The sequence below is a fragment of the Corvus cornix genome, chromosome 5, assembly GCF_000738735.6.
Source record: "Corvus cornix cornix isolate S_Up_H32 chromosome 5, ASM73873v5, whole genome shotgun sequence".
NCBI lineage: Eukaryota > Metazoa > Chordata > Aves > Passeriformes > Corvidae > Corvus > Corvus cornix.
Window position 1 is genome coordinate 12,203,215 of NC_046335.1, and position 27,790 is coordinate 12,231,004.

Consider the following 27,790-nt stretch of genomic DNA (forward strand, 5'->3'; position numbering starts at 1 on the left):
TTCCCAGGTTCTTTTATTTTCTTCCCTGTGAAATTTTTGAATGTGTTTCTTCAAAGCACAGTTCAAAACAAAAGCCAGATGCTTTGGACAGCAGTAAGCCACCCACAGAGCTCTCCAGCAACTTATCTTCTGTGCCAGGCCACCCTATCTGGTGCTGTTGTCTTACTGCAATGGTAAACCAGCCATTGCATTCCTTCAGGTTGAATATTACCATTTTATGTGAGGGTATTCTGTGTTTTATTGTCCTGGTATTTTTCTGGTTAGTGTCACGTGCTTCCACTAGAAAAAACAGATGTCCTGGGTAGGCACTTTGTGTACTTCAGGCTGTCTGCATGCTGCAGCTCTGTGGCCTTTCTGAATACACTTCTCCCCCTTTTACAGCACTGGGAGCTGTGGCACTGACCTCCTCTTAGAGCTGTGCCAACAGCTTAGTTTTGTGAACTTCTCAGTTGTTTTTGAAAGAAAAAGGCACGTGTGTAGAGGGGTTGTTCATTCAAACCTAAAAGAAAACATCTTGTTCTCTCATGGAGTATTTTGGTGCATTCTAGATGAATGAGAATAGCTTTCAAAACTAGGAAATTACTTTTATAAAAGTACAAAACACAGTGTTTCAACCTCACTTTCCTTCTGTATCACCCACCCCTCAAACTGGCATTGATGCAGATTCACAAAAGATATTGCTGTTGCTGAGTCTCAGCTTTTTAGTGAAAAAACCTTTGACAGAGTCCCTCCTCACCCTATACACTTAGGGTTTTATTCATTAAGTCTTTCCCAAACTGGCCTTCCACAGAGTGGGGAAACTTATTGCTGTCTGACAATACTTGCCTGTAACACAAGAGGCTTAAATATGTTGGTTTTTTTTTTCTCTTTTCTTAAAGATTCGTCTTCCAACTATATCAGGCAACTTGAAACAAAAGTGAAACTGCTGGAGGATGACAACAAGCTTCTTTCCCAGGTAGGTTTTTTTCTCTTAATAGATACTAGCATGGCTCAGTTCTCCTGTTTCCATACGGTTGTGTCTGACTGCCCCATTTGACGGCACAAGGGCTTTTGGTAAACCTCCCAGGAAGAACATAATTCATATTAATCCCACACAGGTAGAATTTGGTCTCCTTTTGTTAAAATAAAAAAAAAAAAAAGGAAAAAAGTGAATCCTCTGTTAGTGTCTGTGTGTGTTCTGGAGATGCATTAATGCCTCCCTGCATAGCTCCTTGATCCACCTCTGCTCCGGGGATGCTGTGAGAGTCCAGCTCTGCCTGTGTCCTTGCTGTAGGAATTTGTCTTGCTTGCCCATTTAGATTGACTTTTATCTTGTTGAAAGAGGAGACTGTTGTCAAAGGACAGCCTTGGGAATAGTTTTGTGTGGTGCAGGCTCCCAGCTTTTATTTGAGATCTTACTTAAATCTGAACAGACTCTCTAAAGTGCCACTTTTTGCTTGCATCTCCCTTTCAAAGTCTACTCCACGTGCCACTGTGCTTTTGATCACTCATGATGCTTACCTGTCTTTATATAGCAATGTCAAGCAGTGGGAAGAAAACAGCCATTCTATCTGGTATGTCCTCTGGATCCCCTGTAAAACACACCAGTTGGTGTAAACAGGGGCAGCTCTGCTGCATTCAATAAGGCACTGTCTATTTAGACCATCAGAAAAGTTACCCTTTGTTTCCTGTTCTTTGCATCCTTTCTCTGTTTTATGTTCTACCTTCATAGCATTTTAAAAGCTTTTTTTCCATACTTTGCTTCTTACTTCAAGCACTACGTTTCACAGTCATTTTATTCCAGATTCTTCCCAGTTATAAGGACTGGAAATAAAAAAGCCCTTGTAACGTTTTTTTAAAATGCCTTTTTTGCCAGTTTATGTTGTGCTGTTCTTTGCATTTCACCAGATTGGAGAATAGACTGTTCCAAGATCACATTTCTAAAATTCTCATTTAAAATTAACAAAAATAATAAAGAGCTCTATGCTTACTGAAATTTCAATAAAATAATTTTGACAAATGTTATTTTTTTCTGAAATACACATTTTGACCTGTCTGTGAGCTTTTTAAAAGATTACTCCTTTTTCCCAGCATGCTCATTGGCATTACTAGCCATGAAACAAAACTCATAGGGCACCAAAGGGTTAAAGCCCAAAAGGGTGCTCAACTCAACAGCTTTGGAGCTGCTTCATGTATTAATTGATTGCTAATTTAATTTTACCTCCCTCTGTCTTTCTCCCAAACTGAGACTGAGCTGGTGTCTGGTGGCGGTCGAAGCCCCGAGACTGTTTAATTGGAGCTATTGATAGGCAGATGGTCTGCATGGGGACAGTTGGGATGTGCATGGATTCGGGGATGGGCTCAATGTGCCCTTGGCCTAGCTTTGTCCTGCCACAGCCAAGCACATCACTCTGTCAGATCTGCCTTAGGAGGTCAAAAAAAAGTTGGTAATTATTGGTGATAATGAGTAGGGGCTGAATAGCTGCATGGGCTTATTGCATTGGGAGGATAAAACCCAGTTAGTTTTGGGGTGTGCAGGGCTGCGTCAGGCTCATGCATCAACCCTTCACCTATGTGCTGCCCTGGGTGTGCAGGCTGGGCCTTTTCCTCCACTGTCCTCAGGTGTCATCACCTTTTGGGCTGTGTTAGTATAAATATTTGAATCCAGGAGGGAGGGAAATTACCTTAAAATAGCTCTGTGTTCTAGAGAAGGCCAGCCACCTCCCCAGCAGCAGCAGGCACTGATGCCAGCCTGGCTGTGATGTGCTGTGCAGCCCCTGTGTGATGTCTCAATGGTCCTCCAAAAAGACCAGGATCCAACCTCTTTTAGATCACATTCAGGAAATAACTTTATTTATTATAAACAGGGAGTCAGCTTTCCTTATGGCAACAGGAGTGTTGAAGCTACCATGGGCTGGGTGAACTCCCTGGGAATACTGAGCTGCATCACCTCCAGTCTGTCATGCTAACACACCTAGATTTGAATTTTTTTCTCTTTTAATGAGAAAGATTAGGAAAATCTGTATAGATACAAACTCACATGCATATGTACATATAGCTCCCAGCACCTTCCCAAAAAGTATAATCCACTTACTGTATTTTTACTTGCTTTGTCTGATTGGAAAGTGTTTAGCTGTTACCATGCAGATCTTGGGATAAGACTCTAGTCAAAATGATCCTAGCAAACTTTCTCCTGTTTTGAAAGTTGCCAGGTGATCCTGGCTGTTTGAACTCTGCAGTGCCAAACTGGCTTGTCAACACCAAGGTCACATTTTAACTCAGCTTGGCTTTCTCCCTGTGAGTATTGACTTTGCAATAATATTTGCAGCCTGGTGTCAAGAAGTTCTATCAGCAGTGTGCTGAGGAGCGATGAAACCTGACGGCCTAAGTAACAAACAGTGCCTGTGCATTAAGGGATTAACAAATCAGGGGTGGTTATGGAAGTCTTCCTGGCTTCCTTCCAAGTGCTAAACACAGAGCTGAAATAGTGCTTCATCCAGAGAAACCCGAGAAGGCTGGTGCTGCAAAGGATATTTGCAAGCTTTATGGCAGGATTTATATTCCAGTGGCCAGTGACACAATACCCCTTTGCTGGCTGGTGCATCCTGAGTGAGATTTGTTGCTTTATCTTCTTCAGCATCTCTGGAGTGAAGGTATGCTGAGAGGTGGTGTCTTTGTAGCCCCTTCTGGAATCAAGTTGTTGCAGGGGATCCCAAGCCTGCAGTTTTTCTCCTGCTTCCTGACATATCCTTTCTCTATAAGCACTTTAGAAGAAAGCCTCAGTGGGACAGGCAAAAGCTCCCCAGCCCGTGCCTGGCAGCTGCTCTGTATTGTGCATGTCACCTGCAGCACAAGTGTGCTGGGATTCACACTTTGAACAGGTTAATGGAGAGAGACCTTTTCTTACTCTTGCAGATCAAGAAATACCATCTCACAAGGCACACTTTGCTGTAGGAGGAAAGTAAATGGAAATAAGGGTGTTATTATGATAACCATGTATGTGGGTTTTTTTTGTTGGTGTTTTGACTTCTTTTGCTTTCTAGGGAAGGAGATGTGTATTTCCAGTTGGGAAATTACATGCTTCTGACTTTGCTAACTCATCAATAATCATCACTCTCCCCATTTTCTTTCTCTGAGGGGGAACTACTCCATCTTTTACTTTTTTGACTCAGTTTATGCTGTGATGGTTTGTTGGCATGGCCATGTCAGCTAGATGGTCATGCTCTTGCGATGGCATTGCTGTGCTGGCAAAATCTCTGGCAGCAGTTCTGGCAACCCACAACTTTTGTTAACCTGGTTTCTATTGTTTGGGGAGAGGTTGTAGCAAATGCCACTACCAGAAAAGACCCCTCAATCCTGCTCTCCAGTGCTGGTAGGTGTCTGTGGTGTAGCCACAGTGGCAAAGATCCCACAGAGCTGGGTGGGGATGGTGTGAGCGTTTCTCACAAGTGTAGCTGGCTTCTGGAAGTTTTAGTTGTAGTGTAAAGAAGATGAATGTAAGCTCTGAGGAATGTTGGGTGTTGGTTTCAGGGAGCTTCATGGGCATCACTTTGTTGTCTCACATTCTCCAGGGAAGAAGTGTGCTGAGTTCTGCTGTGTGCATGCATTTGGTCTGTGCAACATCACATGGGTGAAGTCTTGATTTTCCTCTGTGACACTGTGGGAAATGCCCAGGAGAGCTGGTGTTAACCTTTCCTTAGTGGAGTCTGGCTGACTAGGCGAGGGTACCCTCCATATTGCTGAGATATAGTCCCTGAAGTGGGAGACCATATTTGCTTTCCGTTCCTCTGAACTGGAAGTGTCCAAGCACAGATAGACCCCTTAAGCCTTCTCATGCTGCCTCTTGAACAAAAAGGAATTTTTAATTACACACTTTCCCATTAAGGTTCGAGAGACTGGTATTTACAACATTTAGGAGCTCCAAAGGTCAGTTCTGGATAGTTTCATAACTAAAGCATACATTTAGAGATAATACCAGTAACAAACTTCTGGCCATCCTTTCACATTATTTTGCATTTGCAGCTCATTCTGTACACTCATAAGGATTGAGCACTTTTAACTAAAACTGAAGTTTATAGGCTGTGTGGACTCATCACTCTTCTCTCTCCTTGTAACTAAGTACTGTGCACCATGGGCTGGCTGTCAGGACTCCTTTTGGTTTATAGTCCCTGCTGAGCTATGTCTACCTTTTCCCTTGAGAGTAGGAATGCCAGAGGCATTTTTCTGTTCAGAGATGCCCAGGGCATGTTACACACCTTTGTTTCAAAAAGCCCAGCTTTTAACAAAGCAGATGCATTGGGCAGGTGAGGCTCTAAGTAACTGGATATTTGACAATGAAGCCCTGGTGTCTCTTTCACAGAAAATTTCAAGTCCTCTGGTGCAGAGCAGAAACAAAAAAAATTCTTCTCTAGGGAGTGACAGCCCTTGAGATTTATGAGGAACTTAAGAGTATTTGATTAAAATTGCCAAATAGATTTCAGTAGCACCAGCACTTCACGGCGGTTCAGCCTGCTAGTTGCCTGGGGTTTAGAATATCCTTGGAAGATCTTTAGAGCATCCCTAGAAGTTCTTGAAAACTGTTATTAGTCTTACTTTTAAGAAACTCCATGCTTTTCCTGAATTAAAAGAAGGCTGCAAGCTCTAGGGTTAATAAAATGATAGTAGGGAATGCCTGTAGACACTGCTGTTAAGACAGCTGAGGTGTTTGAGCAAGGAACTTCCATGGTCACAGCATCTGCAGGCTGCCACATTTCTTAGGCAAATGGGATCTTGGCACAACCATGCACTCAGCAGGCAGTTTCTAGCATATTGTTCTCAAAACAAGGGGGAAAATCTGGACCCCAGAGTCAAAAAGAGCCTGACGATCGTTAGTACTGCAAAGAACAAAGATGTAAATGCCATTCAGTGGAGAGCCTGATCTCTTCCCAAGGAGGAGAAAAAGAAATTGCCCACAATGTGCTGGCTGGCTCCAGGAGAGTCAGAGTGCAATTTCCTCTGTTGTTTTATTATCAGTCACTTCTGTGCCAAGTCTGCCATTAACAGTTCCTGCTTGTAGAGTTTCCTCTCGGCTCTCAGAGTTGCTGTAAGGTCTTAGCATTTGGGCCTCTCTGTGAATTGGCTCTGGAGGTTTGTCTGAGGCCATGGCTTGTGCCAGGAGCACTGCACACGCTCACCATGACAGGAACAAAATTACAAACCTGTCTAATTTCCCCAAAGTGTACCTATTGTTTGTGCGTGAGGAGGATAAGTATAATTGCTTTAATTTAAGGTCTCACAAGGGAAATTGGATTTTTTTTTGTAATACAGAGCAACTCAGACATGAAAGCTTTCCAGGCAGTTGGTCTCCATTTAAATTCAGAATACTGAAGGGGATGTGCCCTCAGTTACTCTATTACCAATTTTAGACAGTGTTTAAATGTTTAGCTGCATATTAATTTTAAGTAATAAAAAAGGAGATTCGTATTTGGGGTCACATCCAAATATTCCTTTCAAGTCAATGGTGAGAATTCCTACAGGACTCCATGCATTTTGGAGTATAGCTCTTGAAGAACCGGATTTTCATGAGACCTGCTCTCTTGAGACCAAAACTTTGATATAGCTTTGAGAGAGTGCACTGCATTGCTTACAAGTGTAAATGCAAAAGATGGTAACAGAATCCCTCAAATGTTTCTTCCTTAGCTGTGGCAGCAGAATCTTCAAAAAAACCATAGCATGCAAAACCAATCAATGTCCAAGTGTGTTCCGTTTCACCTCCTTCTTTTATGAATTACAGTGACAAGACTGATCTGACCAATTTGCTATCCAATAAGTTGACTTGAGATGTAAGTAAACAGTATGTACTGATTGAATAAAGTGTTCTTCCTCCCCAAATAAAAAATGTACAGTTTCATAGGAGCAGTTCAAAATACCTTCCAGCCCTTTAAGACAGTGGTGTTCCTTCTGTTTACTTTGGACATCAGGGGCTTGGGCTGCCTCCTACCAAAATAAATATTCTCTCGCATTCATGCACATCTAAAATGCATGATCAGTGACAGAACTGAGCTTTTGCAACTTGTAATGAAATCTGGGTGGTGTACTGTGTGTTCTGGGGGTTGTCACCTGTGGTATCCAGGGATTTTACAAGAATGTAAATAGAGTTCCCTAAAAACCTAGGAAATATAATTCAAAATATCTGGATCCAGAAGTCGACTAACAGATAGAGAGAGACATACTGGGGTAATTGAGTCTTAGAAATTTGAGACCATCATATAATTTCTTGCAATTTAAAATTTTGGAAGGGCTGGAGCTGAATTTCAGTGTTCAAGTGTGTGTGAGAGAGATGCACACACGCAAAGCTCTGCCATGCCCCATTTGTTTCTGTTGTGGGTAAGCAAGAACATTGGGTTTAATGAGGCTCAGTTTAACCTCCAGCTGTGAAATACGGGATTAGTCATATCCTGTGCTTAACCAGCTTTGTAATAATTTCACTAGATTCTACTATTTTTCTCTGTATGAGGACAGGGCCAGGGAAAAAGCTCTTAATTGCAGTTAGATCAGGCTACGAAGAAGCAGCTTTTTGTGTCTTTGAAACATGTGGAGTGGTTCAAAGTACACAGAGTCTCAGTGATCGGTCCATCTGAGGAGTACTGAAAAATGCCTTGAGGGGAAACTAAGCAATAACTGCAGAGGCTTAAAAACAGATTTCTGCAATGAGTAAAATGCCAAATTCAAGCCCAGATCAAGAAAAATTCAGAGTCTGATATCTAAAAACAACTTGGGCAAGAACGGGAAGGATGCTAATCATTCATTGCTTTGAAAAAAAAAAAGCCTCTGTAAGTTTATGACAAGATTTTCAGTTTTGTTTTGTTTTTCATGAAGCCAAAGATGCAAATCTAAATCTTTATAAGAGAGTTCTAAAGAATATTCAGATTATCTCACTAAATTTGAGACTGGCTATAATTGATTCTCCCTGACTGTTTGAGTCCTGGCTCAGCAGAGAGCTTGGAACATCCGAGCGGTCCTCCAGAGGAGAGGGACTTGACTGCTCAGTAGTGCCTCAGTCAGCTGGTACCCAGCACAAGCTAAATTCTGCAAGGGACCTTTTCTGACTTATCAGGAGAAGTTTCAGGTCTTTATTTTTCTCATTCCCAGCAACTCTGTTGTTCTTTGGATGTGGGGAATGCCTTGAAGGTAGCCCAGCAATGTTGCTGTGGCTGAGATTTTGGGAGGAGGTGCGGTGGTTCCCTTTGGCCTCCTTGCCTGGCGTGCAGTTGACAGGAGAAAATGAAACGTGACTCCAGGGGATGGTCCAGACCTGTGCTTGACACTACATCCATATCTACAACTACTTGCCTGAGGAAACTGGGTCAGCATTCCTTAACTTCTCCACTGGCACCCCCAGTAAAGACACTGATTTTGGTTCTAATGAGCCACGATGGGCTCTATTAGTCTGTGACTCTCAAACTCATGGCATGCAAGCCACAGACCAGACTTGGGCTACACCAAAGGCCAGTGGCTAAAGCTCCATTTGGCTTTGTTAACTATTGAGCTGCATTTCTATTTGGGTTATAGGCTGTGATACTTCAATCTCTCAGCCGTGCCAGCTCATATTTCCTCTTGAGCAAAGCCTGCCAGTTGTGTGATTATAATTATATACTGCAATTTGGTTTGAGCTGATTATCTGAGTCTCCTGTGAGTTATGGGCTTGATCTTTCTCTGCAGATCTAAAACAAGAGGACAAAAATACAGACATTCTTGAATATTAACAGTGTACTAAAGTTCCCTACCTCAGTTGCTACAGAGAATGGAGAGGTTTGAAATTTACCCTGCTTTTATTCCCTGTACCTCACTAAGATACTAATAAAAGTCTTTTTCCAAGAGTGATTTTACATGGTCAGATCTGCTAAGCCTCCTACTGACTGTCTCCTGCCTTTCCCAAAGTTGTTAGCTCCCCCAACAACAGAGAATTCCGGCTGTCACCAATGCAACCAGGTGAAATCTGGTTGCCCCTCCAGCTTCTATGAAAACAGATCATGATGTGAGGGGGAAGTCAGAGCAAAGGCAGAAGTGGGGATCCTCATCCCTGTGTTACGTTTGTGAATGGCTGAGATCCAGCCATGGCACCATGCCCAAATGCATTTCCAATTCCACATGAACCACTAAAAATGGATTTACTGATGGAAGTGGCTGAGGCCGTGCTTGTGACCTCCTGGCTGAATACTGAAGAGGGAGTCAGTATCTTGAACAGACCATTATCCTCTAAAGTCTTTGTCACCAATTCAGGAGCGATCTCCAGATGTGCTGCATGTACAACAGGGATATGAACCAGTGTAAAGGAATTTAATCTCTCCTGTTCCAAAAAGCTCATATTATTGCATGACATGGAAGATGCTAAATAGTTTTAATCTCATCCCTTAATTTTTTTCCTTATTTGCAGAGTTCTTTCAAAATCAAATACGTTGATTTTTTTGTTGCACTCTTATATGTGTAATTTCCAACTTGCCTGATAAATGCTGTTGAAGCTAATGGGACTCTTCACATATACTTAAAGTCAGATATGTGCTTTGCTGAGCTTATTTTTGCTTTGATATGTCTTGTAGTGATAACTGCAATTACTGAACCTTAATTCAATTATTTGCTAGCTTCACACAGTGAAATTGCCCATCCCTCAAATTCCTGGTGCATGAGACACTAAAACATGGATTAATGAGATAAGGGGGAAATGTTTGTGCAAGGTCATGTCGTAGGGGATGTTCTCTGGGGCACAAGGCTGCCTGACAGGGCCACTCACTTGTGGTGCTGAGGTCATGAGAAACAGGGGCCATTGCCCTGATGCCCGTGTGAGAGCTGTGCAGGGCAGGTGCTTTGCACCACCTCCTGCACGTTATTTGAGATGTGTTTCTGCTTTGCTTTAGCTCAGCAAAATATCACTGCTCTGCTGTGATACCTAAGGCTAACTTGGGCCAGGTTGTTCTTACAGAGCTGTGTGCTCTGATAGTGCCATTGACCTCTGCAGGTGTGGTAAAATGCCTGTGGCTCTGAAGGTGATCAGGCTTTATCAGCTGTTTGGGGGGGATACCATGCTCTGAATCTGGATAGTAAGATGCTAATGTTTGTGCAGATAATAATGGGTTCTGCAAGATTTCATTCATGAATATAGGAAAAGGGGTTGAAGTTCAAATAATAATATTTTCTTATCAAATGCTGCATATAAGACCATTTGGTCATCTGTGGTAAAGATACAAGTTTTTTTCAAGATGATAAAAAAACTTTTTTTCTGCTAAGTTTCCACATGTATAAGGTTCTTCTGTTCCCTTTTAGCTGGTTGACTGCAACGGCTTGCCATGAAATTTCAGTAAGGTAGAGAGAGCTAATGCATCCACGGCAGCTTCTTGGATCTGGGGCTGCCTCTTAATACTGCTGCTGGTTGTTTAGGGCTCTGATTGCTTATTCTTTCACTTGCTAATGTTGGTGATTTCCATTTTTTAATCATCTGAATGTATTAAATATGCCACTAATTTATTTTCATTTCCCTCCTGTACTTGTGCAAAAGACGTTGGTTAGTAATATCTGTGTTTTGGCCAAGTTCAAATCAATGCCGTTTGCCTACATGAAGAGAAGTGGGCACTTTCAGCTAAATTGCTGCAGAATAACAGGAAAAGATTTTGATCTAAACCTTTCATTTAATTACTCAGTTGCGAACAATGGATTGTTCAGTGTCAAAATTGAGGCAGTTTCAATTACTGGAACAATTATGGTTTAGAGGATTGTTGCTGGTAGGTTTAAGAATTTATATTACAGCGACAGGCAAGTAATCCAGGTAATGGGCAGTGCAAGAGTCCATAAAGATGAAGGCAACCAGACAGAGTGGGCTGAAATAAAACCTTCTGTGTTTTTATTTTTCCTCTTCACAAATGTGTATAATCAAAAAGCCAAGGTCTCAACAGAGTTTTCCATCTAATGTCCAAGATTTATGGGATGAAACTATAATCTGAAGTAAGAATGATTTTTTTTTTTTTAAATGTACACTTTTTTTTTCTCCATATAGAGAATTACCCAAATCATAAACCCAAATCCTTATGATCTTATATGGTCAGGCTGTGATGCCCTTGCCCTATTGCTAAGGACCAGGTTTATTCTGATGTTTAAATGATGGCTGAAGGAAGTCCTGTGCTTTGTAAAAGGAGAGGTAGCCACTAAAAAATGGAAATTTCTTGTCTGTCAGCAGGCTGGGTGATGGTGTGGCATAATAATTTGTCCAAAGAAAACCTTTTGAACTGGTATCAATAAGGGTATGTTCTCTTGTCAGCCTCGAGTTCCTTGCAGTATTCCTTTCCATCTAGTTGCATTTCATGCTGTTACATAATTTCTTCTAAAGTTATGTTGAAAGCAGATACAATATTAATACATTTAAGTGGTGCCCTGGGTAATCTGCTGTCTCTCGAGCTTAGTGCAAGTGGGTCTGCGTTGTAGGAAAAAGGAGGTGATTATTATAAATCCTCGGAAATGACAGCCCTTTGGGAAGTCTGCTGTCAGTGACTCATATACGCTTGATTCTCTGTGTTCTGGTCACATTCTGCCATCCCTTTATAAAGGTACTCCCCAGAAGTAAACAAAAAGGGGCTTTGTAGGACTCCTCACCTTCAAACTGGTGCTTTGTTGTGTGTTTTTTAAAACGACTTGTGGACCAGGAGAGAAAGCTTTCACCATGCAGGAGGTTAGAAGTGAGTTACAAAGGGGTGAAGAGAGCAGCGCCTCAGGTGCTGAGCCGTAGTCCTCGGGTGTCTCCAGGTCCGTCCCTCCTTGCTCCTGCTGTGCAGCAGAAGGATGCAGGTCTCGAGCAGCTCTTTATCCCATCTACCAAGGCTCCACAGGTGCCTTGGATACGCTCAGGCACAGGATGCCCATGTTTAGACACCCAAATTGCTCCCAAATGACCCCATAGCCCATGACGAGAAGGGAAGCTGTGACCCTTTGGGAAGGCTTTAATATTTCCACAGGGCACAGGGTCAAACTGATCATTTATGATAAAATACTTTTTTTAACCTCTTTTCAGCCTTCATCTGTTACAACTTATGCGAAAGGAGAAAAAAGTGTTTTCAATTAAAGGCTACTTATGTAACAACCCTGTTTTGAATGCTAATTCATGAATTACTGGGAGCTGACAGCGCTGCTTTTTAATTTTCCTCGGTCACTTCAGCACATAATTCTAATTGAAATCGTTTTTTGCTAATCTCTTTCATAAATGCTGAGAACTTTCTGTCAAGTAAATTTCTGCCTTTCTGTATTTAATTTATGTTAAGAACAGTCCATTTTGTTGCATCAAAGTATTTAAAAATTAAATATTTGTCTCCTTTTTTCTCCCTTCTAGCAGAAGTACCACTGAAGGGTAACAGAAAAGATAATTTGTCTAACTTGTCTCTAAGTTTTCAACACTTTATCTTCACAGTTGGTACAACATGGCCACAGCACTGATCTGACTTTACTGGATAGAAACGGAGAGGAAAATAAATGTTTCTTTGTAGTACTTTGACCTTAAAATACCACAAACACCATCCATCTTCTTGTGTTATTTGTGTTATTTTTCAATTGAATCACTCAGCACAGAGGGTCAAAAAGTCAGAGGCCACCATTTCTTCTCTTTGCTAGCAGGATAGAAAGCTTTGATAGGAGCAAGTGTTTGCTGTTTTTTCATTGTTTTGTTTTGGGGTTTGTTTTTTTTTTTTTTAATGTAATTTTAGTCTTTGGTAAACACCAAGACTTTAGTTTCTATCTCAAGCGTTTAAAATTATACATTATTGGTTACAGAAAATACCACTTTCCACCCATCAAATTGCTTCTGTAATCAAATTGCTTCTGTTTTCTACACAGAAAAAAAGTCGGGTTTGCAGTCTATTTTTACTAAAAAACTTGATTTGCTGGCCCTATTTTTTTCTCATTGGTAGGAGTAGGCCAAACTCCCCTCCCTGGTGGGAGGGGCATGCCTGTGCCCATTTGCTTCATAGCAGGCTGACAAAGGTCTTGGGCTCTGGTCCAAGAACGGTACCTTCTGGGGTCACTCTTGAGCTCTGCCTAGCTGAAAAATGTATCAGCAGATGTTATGTTGTTATTTCCGAGTATTGAAGAGCGGTTGTGTCGGAATGACCACTGTGGGGTGGCAGTGCTGGCAGTGTGTGGCGCAGGTTTGTGCTGTGGGCAAAGGTGTTGGCTCTGCAGGCTTGTCCCCGTGCTCATGAGCTGGGAAGGTGAGAAGTGCTGAGTTAGACCGAGGGCAGGTCTTGTGCTTCTGTACTGCTGTGAAGGTCAGGACAGGCTTTTTTTGTTTTGTTTTTAGCTATGGATGAAACTAGGGTTTGAAAAACATTTATAGTAAGAGAGCAAGAGCCACTGTGGAGTAGTCAATGGCCAGTTGTTGGTGTTTGCTGGGGACAAGTGTGTGAGTCTCCTGAGGTCTCACTTGGTCTCCTTTGATGTGTCCCTCCTTCTGTCTCTGCTCCTCAGCTTAGGAAACATCTCCAATAAAAGTTCAATTGAGACTGCATGCTCCCACGGAGTTTTAGTTCAGATGAAAGTGATTGTGCTGATAAATTCCTTGAAACTCCAGAAATGTAAAGTGATTTTACCTGAAGGATAATTTATTATAGCTGTGTTGCCCATTAGTTGAGATAATCTCCAGCAATGATGATGAACAGAGATGATCAGGGATTCTACTTTTAAAATGTCTTTCTGACTAGAAAAGCAATTTGGGATCCACTTACATCTCAGTAATGAAAATTGGGTAAGGTAATAAGAGATTTCATTTTGTGAGTGAATTGACAATGCAAATATCAGGATTTTTAATTTAGGTTTAAGTGAAGTAATGGCTACTCATTCTGATGCATCATTAGTTATATTGCTTTTTAATGAGGGATTCACTTTTTTTTCCCTGGTTAGCTCTAACACTGATAGCAAAGCCCAAGGAATGTGCAAATGTTTAGGGAGGTCTGTTGAATATGTGTCACTGCACCATTTCAATTTTAAAAGAGAAGGAAAAGCAGTTTTCTTTCTATGGTGAAAAAATACACATTTGCTTTTAGTGCAAGGAAGATAAATAATGCAGAGATGTGATTGGTAGCCTGTTGTAAAAAAAACCCCCAGGCTATTAGAGTAAGATACATTTCCAAATAACTTCTAGAAAATATAGAAGGAAAATTGCATTGAGTGGAGTGCTCATGAAAGGGGCTGGTTTTATGACAGGCAGTGGGAGGAAAAAGTTTACTCTGCCCATTCCTGACAGGGATGAATATAAATAATGGCAGGTGAAGACTCTTTTTGCCCTAGCAAGCCCACTCTCTGCTCCAAACACCTCATTTCTCCTCTGGATAGATCTCTGCTCAGCATTTTTATTTCGTAGATGTCTTTTCTTTTTCTTGTCCTATTTTTTCCTCTCTTTTTCCTTTCTGTTCTTTAATTAAGAGCTTGTTTTGATGTTGATTGAACTCAGTGGGAATCTTTCCATCAAATTGAATGCATTAGGTCAGATTCATAATCAGCAGTCACTGAAACAATCTAACAATAGTTTTGTCACACACTAGTGCAGTCTTAAATGGGATTTGCTTTAAAAAAGCGAGAGAACTAATCCATTATAAACACTTGTTAGAGCAGAGTTTTGACTGTATCTGTGTATTTACCAACACCATTTCAACCAATTTAAGCCAAATTGAAATTAATGCAGACTTTTGCTCCAGGCAGGAGCACAGGGCAGTTAATTAAATCAATTTAAACTAGCGTATTTTTAGCGACAGCAGTGTGATACTGGGTGTCGTCTGGACTTGGGTTTGGTTGTCTCCCTTCCTTAGGTGGGAAAACATTTTGGCTTTCTGTGAGGACAAGCTGTAATGTAATGAAACACATGGGGAATCCTATGTAGACCAACCCATTCAGATTTGGGGGCAAGAGAGCAAGTTTCTGGGATGCAAACGTTCACCAAATCTCTCTTTCTCAGGCATGTTTCTAGACTTCTGGTCTCCCACAATCATGTGGCATCTTGCAGGTCTCAGTGTGGTTTGCAAAAGTCTGAGTAATCCATGGCCTCTAAACTGCTGAGGCAACAAACACGCTTCTGGAGCAGAGACTTCAAGGAGATCTGCAACCTCTGGGGTCTCCAGCACAAAGATATAACCTCACATTTTGGCTCTGCTGTTTTATTCTACTTTTCCCTTGGCCATGCAAGTGCCCCTCATCATGGATGCCAGGGAAGAGTGCCTGAGCTCCTGAGCTGACAGCCTAAAGGAGTGAGTGGCAGAGTGTCAGGACCCCTCCAGGAGGTTGCCGTGTCCCCACGCACGCACAAGAGTGAAGAAGAGGTTGCACACAGCAGGGCGGTGGAAGCATAACCAGCCAAGGTGAAATCCTTTCAGGATAACCACCAAGAGACATCACATGCCTGGGACACTGCCAGTACGCTAAGAATCCTCTCATCATCTTCCTTTGTGACCTGCTAGCCTTTCTTTGAAATTATATACCTCCCAGGAATAGTGGTGGAAACTCAGTTTTGCAGCAGTCACTTTTCAGCTTCAGAAGGAGTTATCTCCTTCAGATCTCTCTCTCTCTCTGACTCTGTGTTGTGAAATGAGAAAGAAATATAGGCCACATCTTCTCTCTTCGTAAATTCAGGGGAATCCCAGACATCTGATATGCTGAACTCATTCTGTGTCACTTGGATCCATGTGAGACACAACAGTTCCCAGCAGACTGGGTCATACAGGACGAGCATCCATTTCTCATGATGGCTTTCTTCTGAACTGCCCTTCTCTTCATAGCTTGTAAAATGAAAGCTGATAGGGTGAGGGCTCCAGAATGGTTGTTAAAGCACTGGGTCACTATAGAAATTTTAACCTAAGAAAACAACATGTTGAAATAAAACCAAAGCTGAATGTCAACTAAAACAGGCCATGTAGCTACAAGAAAATGTTTTTTGACTGATAGAAAATGATGTATCCACTCAGAGTGCACCAATTCTTCTCTTTGAGCAGGAGATCGAAATGAACTTTCAATATTTCCAGAGATCTGTGCGTGGCAACAGTACCCAAAGTCTCTGTTATGTTCAGGCCTTTGGGTTACTGTGGGGTTTTATATGCAATTGAGCCAATTTATGAGATTTCCTGTTAAATTTTATCGCTCCAATGACTTTTCTTTGGTTCTTTTGAAGTAGAAAACATCATTTCTGTAGCAAATGCAAGTTGAAAGTCATAATGGAGCATAAAAATATGAAAGGTCATGATTTTTTAGCTTTAAAATAGAGGACGGTGCACTGCTTGATACTCTCAAAAATATGAAAAGTTAATGAGGACATTTATTGGTGATAAAGATAGAATCTTTTCCCAGACCTTTGATTTTGGCTGCTTGTGTATTGGCTTTTTGTGGGTGTACTTTTATAAATGAGAAACACTTCTCATTCTTTGCATTTCAAGATCACAGAGAGCTAGTAACACAAGGCAGAAACTTTGTCCCAGGGAGATTATTCGGTACTCCTAACACGCCGTGCTGCTTCTCCCTTTGAGTGCAGACTATTGGTTGCATTTACCTGGTTTTTAGGGTCATATAGACTACCTTCATTTATTTGACTATGTTTAAGACCTGTGGGTGCAAGCAAATTTGTAACCAAATAAGAAACTGTTCCTGTCAACACACGTTTTGCAAGCTTAGGTGAATCATAGTAGCACTGTTCACAGACCCTTAATCTAGAAAATGTCTCCTGGTGTGGGTTTTTTTTGGTGGTTTTTTGTTTGTTTGTTTTGTTTGTTTGCTTTGGATTTGTGGGTTTTTTGCTAATTTTGATTTAATCTGAAGTCTTAAAAATATTTTTTATGTGCATCTTATAAAATGATTTACTGAGCATGTAGGAACTTAAGTAAAACAAAAATGCCTTCCTGCTGTATCACTTTATGTAGCAGACGTTGAACAGTTCACCTCCAACTGCTTGCAGGTGTTTTCTCTAGGACTGGACATGTAAAAAATATTTTATTACAATGTTCGCCATCACTGTTGGTGCAGGGAAAAGTAATGAGAACAGATCAGGGGACAGATATGGTCATGGGAAAAGCCAGGACAGCAGAAGGGGCACAGCTTTCTTTCTCTTCATTAATATGGACTGTCCTGTTTTCTGTTGTCTTTGCAGCAGTCCAGCACGGGGGACCTGAGGACTCTGAGGAAAGGATTGTCCCCGTACCACTCTGAGTCACAGCTCTCATCACTGCCACAGTACCAAGATGCCCTGCAAAATGTAAGAGACGTTTCCTTACCCGTACAGACAGAGCCATGGGTTCCCCTAAAAGTGGGCATGGCTGGAGGGGGCAGGTGAAGATTACAGGGGAGCTCTCCCAAGTGAGTGTTCCCCCTGAAACTGGTGTTGGAAACTTGCAGCTAAAACCTTTAGCTGTTGAGAGGATGGGGAGCCCCTGGAACATTGATCTTTACCTGAATTTAGTTCATCAACTTCCCAGCATGGGTTTTCAGTCAACTGACGGTCACTGTTGTGCATCTTTTAAAGCTAGGGTGAGTCTTGTTACACCTGCAGCTTCTTCTTGGTAAATGCCCTGTGCCTGCAGTAAAAAAGCTGGTTGTGGATGAAGCTTGCCAGGTGTCTGGCAGCACATGGATAGGGTTGTTTAGTGGGTAAGGTCTTAGGTTTTTCTGTATCACAAATGAGGTTTGTGTTTCCTAAGATTTGCCTGCATTGCTTCTCAAACAACAGAACAATCTTGACTAAAGCCTCTTCCAAAGGATGGATACTGTGCTGCTGTGCCAGGACTCCTCTTGCACCCATGTGCCAGGCATGGCTGAGGATCCTGAGCCCTGCCAGGTGATTGCTTTCCAGATGTTTCCCTCACTGCTTGGGCCTCTACGTTTGCTTGGTGATACTGTTTTCCAGATTACAGGAAGAGTCTAGAAGTAGTCAGAAAGTCCTGCTAGGAGTGGGCTGCGAGTGCTATGAATGTGAGCAAAATCCTGATGGCATCACAGCTGGAGAACCTCCCTGCTCCATGTCTGGGACACTGGTCAGCAGAGCTGTAGGTCCTGTAGGACCAGTCATACACTGGCTGCTTGATTGGGAAAAAGTCATTCTGTAGATTTAGTGTACCTCTTACAGTTGTAAAGAAGAGCACAATAATACTTTAATAATAATTTAATAAAGTTTGTATAAATAAACTCCACCTATGGAAGCAGATCCCCTTTTTGTCCCTGCTGAATGGCAGGATGGACGGAGATGCTTCAGGCAAAAAAAAAGGGGGATAAAAGTGTCCAAGTGAATATTCACTTTTCTAGCTTTGTGCCCCCATGTATAAAGACAGGAGACTTTATAGGGAGTGCAGAGAGACTTGAACGTGGAGATGTTTGTCTGGCTGTGCTAGCCTTACAGTTTTGGAGATTTTGCTTTGCTTCCTTGGTGCTTAGGCTTTTGATCCCCAGCTTTGTTCCAGGTGGGCGATGCTCACTCAGTCTGTGCTGGTTGCCCCAAGGAGTGCTGCTATTCATGATTTTACATTTATCTTGTCAGTCAGGCTGGGATACATCCAGCAGCTCTCTGCAGAGGAGCTGTGCTGGGATAGGAGCTGGCAGGAGAGTTTTGTGCTTGAGCATTGACCCTCACAGCTCACTGGGGCTGTGTGAGGGCTGGCGGCAGATGGTCCTGCCTGCTGGAGCCCTTCCTGCCCACTTGTCCCTATTTTCTCTCCTTCCTAAAGGAAGAGATGGCACCTGGCATTTATGGAGAGGCCTGGGTGCTGTGTGACATTCACTTTCATCTGTCTCCCTAGCTGTGTTCTGCCTTCTTTGCAGGAAGTTGATAGAGAAAAAACAAAACCAGCTTTGGATCCAAATCCACGTCATCTCAGATACTTACGTAGCCATTTATTTACTTACTCTTGCCAAATCCCTTTGGTTTGTGGCTTGACATGATGTACTGTTTTTGTGACAAAGGATAATGATCACAAATTCATGCAAATGTCTTTGAATGTCTTGAGCATGCCCAGAAGTGGACATTTAGATGTACCTGAGTTCCTCTGCGGCTTTTTTTTATAGACAGCAGGCATGTGTTTGTGAGAAATCATTTCTCTTTGTGCTGGCACATGCTTCATGTGAGTGAGTGATGGACAATTGGTGTCAGCTTCAAAGCTGTCACATCTGTTCAGGGTTTCATCATCGGCACTGCCTGTGCAACTCTTTGGGGAAGTCCCTCAGCACATCCCTCACTGTCACACAGGTTACAAGCAGGCATCACTCCAGCTCTCCAGGGCCCTGAGGTACCCCAGTTAATGACACAGCTGGGTGTTTCTAATGGGCTCTGGATCAGGGACACAAGTGCACACTCAAGATGCAGAAGCAAAAGACACTCAGAGTTGCAGTCTGTGCATTGTGCATCATGCACATGGGGAATTACAGATTGGCTCTGTAGTCTGCGTTGGTTACCAAATATCCAGCAGTCCTGCGGGTCAGTCTGGCCTACAAGACCCTGGCCTTTGCAAGGGAAGGTGTGATATGTATGTTAGCTTGAACTGAGAGCAGGTCAATCTCCTCAGCTCTGGGAACTGCCACCCAGAGTCATTTCATGGTGTACCAGAGGCTCCCTGTGTTCTTTGGGAGGTGAGGGTGATTTCCTCTGCATCCTCTGCATGAGAGGAGGCAGCAACAAGCTCCTGATGGGACCTGCCATTTCCCTGGGATGAGACTAAGCTAGATAGGCTGGCTCCATTTTTCTCGTTGCCAACAGCCTCATGTAAGCTCGCATTGCTCAGTCTCGTGTAAGTTGATGTCCCAGGCACGAGAGCTGTTTTTGAGGTACCTGTAAGCTGAGGTAACTCTGTGGCCTGCCTGGCATCTGGGTGTCATGGTTTAACTGCAGTTGGCAACTAAACCCCACACAGCTGCTTGCTCACTCCACCCACATCCAGGTGGACATCCAAGAGCCCTGCAGCACAGCTGAGGATGAATGTGGGGGCTGAGGCACGGCCCAGAGCTTTCACCTCTCTCTTTTCTTTGGCCTCTTCATGGGTGCTCTGGCTGCCATGTGGACACATGTTCCTGCAGACCTGTACCTGCCCGCTGCCCTGTGGCTGTGCCACAGGCCCATCTCAGTGCCCAGGCATGAGTAGGTGACCTGAGGGCTGCTTATGTTCCTATGGCTGAAGGTACCATCACCTTGAGAAGCTCATAAACCAGCTGCCTGCAGGAACCATTTATCCACAGTGTTTAAGAACACAAACCAGCTTGTTACTAGCTGTCACAGCTAGCCTGGATGGCCTAGACTTAAAATCTGTGAGCAGTGTTCATGTGATTTATAATGGGAATCCTGCCTTTGGTGGGAGTAACTTCAGAGATTTGTAATGGAAATACTAAGGCTAGTGTGGATGGAGTGGGGGTGGAAAAGTGTGTGTGAAAACACCAGCAGGAATTCTAGAGGAAGGGGTGCTTTGGCCTGTGCTGATGGCCAAAGACATGACTGGCAGCAAACAAATGGGTAAACACCACAGGATGTGTGGTTTGCGTCAGGACTGGGAGGTCTGTGCTGTGATAAGGCCACAGCACAGATGGCTCATCAGCAGAGGACTTGTTCCCTGATAACGGGAGCAATGTCGCACCATGATTTTTCTTCCTGTGGTTCCAAGAGGAAGGATTAGATAAGGTGACCAAAATGATGTAAAGGAGGCAACAGGCAGCAGCTTTCCTAGGGGTTTTTGGAGGGTAAGCAAGATGCTGAGATAAAGATCAGCCTGTAATAACTACTGACTCCTAAGGCATGTGAAAAAAGTGTCCCAGAACCCAGTTCTTTGCTGTCAATGAGGAGGGATGCCAGGGCTGTCATTAGGACTTGCTAGTGGGTGTCCCTTGTCCTCTGTGCCACACACGGTAACCCTGACCACCTTTTGGTGAACATGTCAGTGTGTGTTTGTAGGTGCATGGGTGTGAGTGACATGTTAGGTTAAAATAATCATCACCTTCCCCTTCCTTAAGGTTCTGTACCGAGTTTGTAGCATTCCCTTGCTGAGGAGCAGGAGCTCCTGGAGGTTCCCCATCTGGGTGCAGGAGGATGTGTCTGCTGGTGCCGTGGGTGGTGACTGGAGAAAGGGACTTGTGCTCATCCAGGGTCTGGAACTGGGAATCCCTAGGGAAAGTACCTGCAGATAAACTCTGTGAGAGCTAAGACAAGCTCTCTCTTTTTGAGAAGACAATGCTGATGATGCCAATACTCAGCTTTTATATATTCTCCTGAGGACTACAGTAAGTATCTCCAGAAAAAAGTGATACTTCTGTTAGAGTGTTCAAAACTACTTCTCTCAGGAGTCTGTATAGACTACAGACTAGGCTGGGGAGACACAATTTCTTTTTCACCTCTAAATCTATTCCAAAAGCAACAAGGTCCATAGGAAAATGCAAAGAAGTAGTAGTGTGGTTACGCAGTGGAGAGCACTCAACTTAGAGAGCTGCTGAGTCTCTGGCTTCCTGACACTGTCTCTGATTGTATTTTCTCCAGTGTCCACTTCTTGCAGGATGCAAAGCCTGGGAGATACCTCTGGCTGCAGCACCAGCCCCTTCCCTCGAATCCCACCATGCTGTCACAATGAGTCACGTTTTGTACCTCTGCCTTGCAGAGGCACTCGGGGGAAGTGTATTTCATTTTGCCATATGGCACACGTGCTATTACAAAAACAAGCCCAAATGTTTGTGGTCTGTAGGTGTAAAGAGAAGCCATTAGATGGAGTGGGAAGGGATGATGAGTCCTTGGCTGAAGCGCTGGCTATCTGCTGAGCCTGTGAGTGTGGTGGTGAGGAGAGGTGATGTGAGGGCCCATAGTAGCTAAACCCCAGCCCCAGTGACAGTCCTGTCTCTGCCTTTTGGCCAGAAAGACTGTGGTCTCCATCCTGATCTGTACAAGGGCTAAGGCAGAAGAAAAGCAAGAAGGTAACTCTATATCTCTCCCTCAGCTCCCTGCAGGGGAAGGACCAAGCTGGCCCCTGAACCAACCTGGTGTAGGCAAGGATATGTAGCTGTGGCCCAAGCCTGGTCTTGGGTCTCAGTGGGGAACCCAGAGCAAGTCTTGCAGTCCCTCTTGTGGTCCCTTCTCAGCCTGCATTGGAGGAAATCTGTTCCTCTCAGGGAGAAGAACTGGATCAGCATCTTAAAGCCAACCTGATTTTTAAAATCAAGCTTGAAATAGCAAAAGATCACCACACTGTTCTCATTGTGGTGTCCTGAAGATGTTCCCCTGTCTCCTCTGCACCCAAAGGAGTCAGGGACACTGATGTCCCTGCAGACTCACCTGGTGCACTGGGGACCTTAGCAGGGCCCCAAGGTGTCCCAGCACAGCAACCCCTCCACTGCCAGCAAGGAGCTCCCAGCCCCTCATAGTGCTGCATGAAGTCCCTGGGCAGCGGGATCCCTGGCTGCCTGGTGCCAGTGCCCAGATGCATTTTCAGCATCTCATGGCCTCTCAAAATGCCTTCAGCCCCTTGTGTTGCTCCAGAAGGCCATCCTGTGCAGTGCCCTGATGGTCCCCTGCCTTCTCCTATCCCTGCACCCCATCCCCAGTAGCTGTCAGGTGAGCTGAGCGCAGCTGGTGTTTGTCAGAGGATGACTCTAGGCTGGTTTCTCACCTTCCCACATCAGTGATGGCCATGGTGCCTTTTTAGGCAGGGGGAAGCAATGATTGAGAGAAGCGTGAGAAGCGTGGCAGAAGGCAGCTTCTTCCCACTGGCTTCACCGATACCACCAGGACGTTATTGAGCAGACAAAAAGAGAAGTTCAAGGCAGCTGATCTGCTGCTGCAGCTACAGTAGCTGTAGAAGAGAAAGTAAAATGAAATGTTTGTTGGGATTTATGGCCCTGAGAGTGCTATGATGAAGCTTCAGGGTGTGTTACCAGCAGCTGAGAACAAACCAATCCATTTTTGAAGGCAGCTGTCCTTCATCTGCTGCTATTGCAGAGGCTCTGAGCAGTGGGTGGCTTTTTTCCCCATGGCAGCCAACCAGCACAAAGTTTGGCAATGACTAAGTTTGGGGATTTGATGAGCAAAAGAGGCACTGACAGGCCGTGCCCATAATCTGTCCTTACAGGTAACCACAGGAGGCAAGAAAAATTCATCTGCTTTGAGGATCTGCTGTAGGTTCTCATGCTCATTTTTCATGTACCTTTGTGTCGGGCTGGCAATGGGTTGGGGGAGAGGCAGAAGCACAACAGAGCCTTGCTGTGTCTCAGGACTGGAGGGGCAGCCAGGCTGAAATGGAGACCTGAGGGGCAATACAGATGTGCACAGGTATCCTCCATGCCTGCATGCATCATCTGCCCACACAGAGGCTTTCACCTGCATCATCCCCAAATCAGATTTGCTTCAAAATCATGAAAGTCTTAAAAATGCCCACCGTTTCCTTCTGAAAACAAATGTGCTTGATGTTCCTTTATCAAAAGTAGTAGCACCTCTCAAAATCCTTACGCTGACAGTGCCCCTGTGAGTCAGTCAGAGTTAGTGCACTTGTCTGCTGGTACAACGTGGACTTGCTCTGTCCAGACAGACTTGTTCTGTTTGCTTGTGTCAGGTGGCTGTGGGCTGAAACTCTGCATGTGTCATGTTGGTAAGGGTTTCACAGTCCGAGGGGGCAGCTGAAGCTGTCGCTGGTGCTTTTTACCAGGGTGCAGCCGTCCCAGCTGCCCAGCGCTGTTACCAACCCATAGAGTGATCACTCCCCTCTCCCCCACCGCTGCTGGAGGAGGCTGACTCGCCGGCTCTGCATGCTTCAAGGAGTCTCCCGAGTCTGGAGCTGCGATCAGCTCAGTGCTGAGAAAAGACACCCTTCCTGTTTGTAATGACATCCAGTTGCAAACAATGTCCTGACTTTGTTTTTCTGTTGGGGGCAGTCCCTGAAATCTTCCCTTCAGTGCCCCAACACAACCCGTACAGCCAGTGCTGTGTCATGCCTGCTGGGGAGAGAAGCCATTCTTTTGTTGGGTGTCTGTGATGTTTGCTGAGAAAGCAATGAAACAGTTAAATTGTTTCTTTATTAATCATAAAGTGCCATGTAAGTCCTTTTTATTACTTAAGTAGACATCCATGCATGCTGGGAACATCATGAAGATGCAGGAGGAGGTGGCTGAGACAAACAGACAAGCTCCTGTGTGGACCCAGAAGTTAATTCATGGATTTGAATGTTTACATGACCAGCTGCTCTCTATGATTAAAGGCAGCAAATTAAGTAATGCCAAAGGAGATTATCATCTGCAATAAAGTCCCTTGATTTGATAAGGAAGATGCTAATACAGAGTCCTGATGGCTCTGCACTCACTCCCTGTCAGTGGCCAGGACCTGTGCTGCGCTGGAGAGCCGTGTCTATCTGAGGAATCTTCTGCAGGTTCCTTCTCCTGTGCCTGGTGGCAGGGTGTCAAGCGCTTGCAGCTGTGGGGCAGTTCACATGTGTCTTTGGGAACGTAGGACTGTGCAGCCATTTAAGTGCCCAAGAAGGGAGCTGGTGGTTCAATTTGAGCTGGATGCTGGCAGGCTTTGTGCACGGTAGGCATGGAATAACAACAGCCAAGCACCATCACTGCTCTGGATCGGATGATGATGGAAGCCAGGCAGACAGGACACATAAAGGTGCTCCCTGGCCCTAGTGAGGGTGTCCCATGCTCAGATGTCAGAGGTCTGGCATCATCTGTATCAGGGTGGCAAAAAGGCTGTGCGTTACATGGTGTGGTTCGCAGAGGAGCCGGCACTGGTCGCTTCTTTGTGCCTCCAGGAAATCTTGTTGTAGCCAGCAGGGAACCCCTGGGGCTGCTACCACAGTGCCACCAGGTAGCCTTGTCCCTGCAGGGCCATGAGAGGAGCTGGGCTCCCTTAGGAGCATGAGAAGATGCAGCAGGGAGGGAAGGGACTTGGGAGGAAGGGAGGGTGAAATGTCAGCCTGGAGTCATGTCACGCTTCAGCACTGCGTGGCACCGGCGCTTTGTTTCAGCCATTAACCCCTCTGCAGCTGCGGGGCAGTGGAGCGCGGGAAATGTGGCCTGGGATGCAAAACAATGAGGGGAGCCAGGGAATTTCTCAGGCTGGTGATAACAGGGGTTTTTTTTGTGTGTGTGATCACCCAGGAATGCCACTCATCTTTGTGTGAAGGGAGGTTTCTCATTCTGAATGGACCATGAGTCCATGTGAGCCCAGTGCTTGCCCTTGGTGTTGCCTGTGCTACTCTTCTGATGGGGACACCATGCTTCAGGGTTTTGGTGCATTCCCTGCCTTCCCTTCTCCCATGCCAGAGTGTCCTTGTGCTCTCAGTCCTTGGTTTTCCTGCTGGTCTTCCCCATCTGCCCCCAGCATTGCCTCTCTGGAGCTGCTCCAGGCACTTCCTTAAACTTCTAGCCACCAGTGCCATTCACAAAACCAGTATGTGCTGGGCACCCTGTTCTGTCAATGTGCCAGGACTGGGGTGCCAGACACAGCACCTTTCCATGGTACTACCTGGCTCTGCCACCCACTTTCCATGAGCTGTGGGCACATTACTGCCTCCTGCTTGTCTCTTAACAGTTCCTAATTTGCAGAGTGGCATTGACACCTTTATTTATTTAAAACACCTGGATGGTGACAGGTACTAAGGAAGGGTCCAAGCATAATTCAAACCTGGGTAAGGAGGCTGCAAACAAAACCACTGTGAGATAAATAGATGTGCCTGGGAATTTTATTGTGAGCTGTCTGACAGTGCCTGATGTAATGTAATTTTCTGTGTTCTGTCTCGACAATAAAAACTTCGCAGTGTCTGATATGACTCCATTTAGCTTTAATGTTGTCTGAGGTATGCCATTAGAAAAGTGTGTCTTATTTAATCGGGTTTGAATTCTAAATGCTTGTTTTTTGAAATGGTAGACAAAAATTACTAAAAGGTAAGGGAAGAAGTGAGGTTCAGAAGCATTAATATTTGCTCATATGTTCCGTGTTGGTCTGAAGCATCCTCAGTGCCTAGGCTGTGCCTGCTGGCTGAGGTAAAAACAGCATAATGTTCTCCTCTGGGTTTTGAAACTTAGTCTTTTGCAGTCTTTCTGCAGATCAGGAATAACTCTTGGAGGTGAGGTAGGAAAGGGTGTCATTAAAAGACAGAGTATAATTGAGCAAAAAGAGATTGAAAACTTGGAAGGACCAAGGTCTTATGTCTTTTCAGATCCCTGGAGGAATCAAGGAGAAATTGTTTATCACAATTTCTTTGTCATTTTTTTGAAATTTCTGATCCAAAACCTCTAAAAGAGCAGACACCTGTTGTCCCCAGTTAGGCTCTTTTCTTCTTGGGTTCCAAAGCATTCCCACTGTTATTAAGAGATGTTCGTATTTTAAGCCTTACTTTACCTCTGTGGAGGTGTGTCATTATCAGGATTTCACAGTGTGCTCTATTGCAGAGAGTCTTATTAATTTTGGTCCTCCAAACACACAGGAATGGAGTATCCGTGGCAGTGGTTGTCAGCATCTGTGTGGGACCACATGCCATGCAGCCAGATAGAGCCAGCAAAGACTCATTAGGCAACTTGGTCTTAGGCACTGGTAATGACATCGTGGCGTGACACAGAGCAGCAGATGTTTGCCAGCAGCTGCAAGTTGAGGCCTCTGCTCTTCATTTTTCTGGTGTGAGATTGGAAAGGATCATTGGCAGTATTGTGAGTATTCTCACATTAGCACTATTGCTTTACTGATGGTTTTTGGGTTCTTGGCTGGGGCAGTGGATGGGGCTACTTTGATTTGCTTTGTTTTCTGCTTTGGATTGGAGGGTGTCAGTGTGTCAAGTATCATTTTAGCAACAGACAACTGGGGAGCTTATCCCCTGTGTGTAGCATATTGCTTCAAGGATGCTCTGGCACTAGAGACCACAGAGTTTCTCTCGCTTCTCTTAGTCAATTATACAGCTGGACTGTGAATCTCCATACAGACTTGGAGACAAGCCCTGCAGGCTCCAGAGAGAGGTTTCTGGGAGAGTCTCAGGTAGAATTGAGCTCCTCTGGGGGATTTGTGGTTTGGGCGTGCATGATGTAGGGTGGGTGAGATGGGGAGGGGACTGATGCCATGTGGGAACAGTAAGCTCTGAGAAGTGCATTGGTCCCATCACTGATACCAGCAAATATTCAGCACTGATCTGCTTGAAATGGAGGAGCAGGTGAGGGCTGAAAGGGAAATGTGTCCTTTGGTGCTTCAGTACTGCTGTCTGCACAGAGGAAGCAGAGAAATAGCTCTTGTTGTGGTTTTCCCAGTGGAAAAGCACCTGGGTAGGGGGGTATTTGGCACTGTCCTCCCTTGAGGGATGCAAAGAGCTTCACCAGGACCCTCTCAGGATACTGCAGTCCCAGAACCATCCTGGCAGCAGAGATATGGCTGTTCTTTCCAGGGCTGAACTCGTTAGAGATCCATGCCACAGAGATCTCGAATATTCTGAGCAGCTGCAGTGGTTTGGAGAGAAGCAAAAGCACCAACTTGCTGAGCAAGCATAGGATGGGTCACACACATCTCCACTGCCTCTGGTTTCCTGGGACTTCTGCTTCTTAAGGATGTATCTTGGAGAGCTGTCTTTGGGTCTCAGAGATGCAGTGGTCAATAGACCCTGTGCACAGGGAGGAAAGGTACTTCTTGCAAGCACCTGGGAACTCAGAGACATAACCTAGACCCCCTCTCCTTAATTAGACTGGTAATCTCACTGCTGGGCAGCTCTTCCTTTTGGTGGGGTGACTGCGGCTGTGGATGAAGCCTGAAGTGGTATGCTATTTCTCAACATCTTTACTATAAATTTTAAAGGCATTTTTGGTGACTTCTGAGCTGTCTTGTAGCACCATTCATTCA

General features: G+C 44.4%; 1 protein-coding gene across 1 annotated transcript in view; it reads left to right on the forward strand.

The window, feature by feature from the left end:
- CCDC85C (coiled-coil domain containing 85C) overlaps positions 1–27,790 on the forward strand; it is a 110,267-nt gene that overhangs the window by 66,369 nt on the left and 16,108 nt on the right. Inside the window, exons 2-3 of the mRNA XM_039552630.1 lie at positions 879–955; positions 17,117–17,221. Coding sequence (XP_039408564.1) covers positions 879–955; positions 17,117–17,221 — 182 coding nt within the window. The remainder of the gene's footprint in view (positions 1–878; positions 956–17,116; positions 17,222–27,790) is intronic.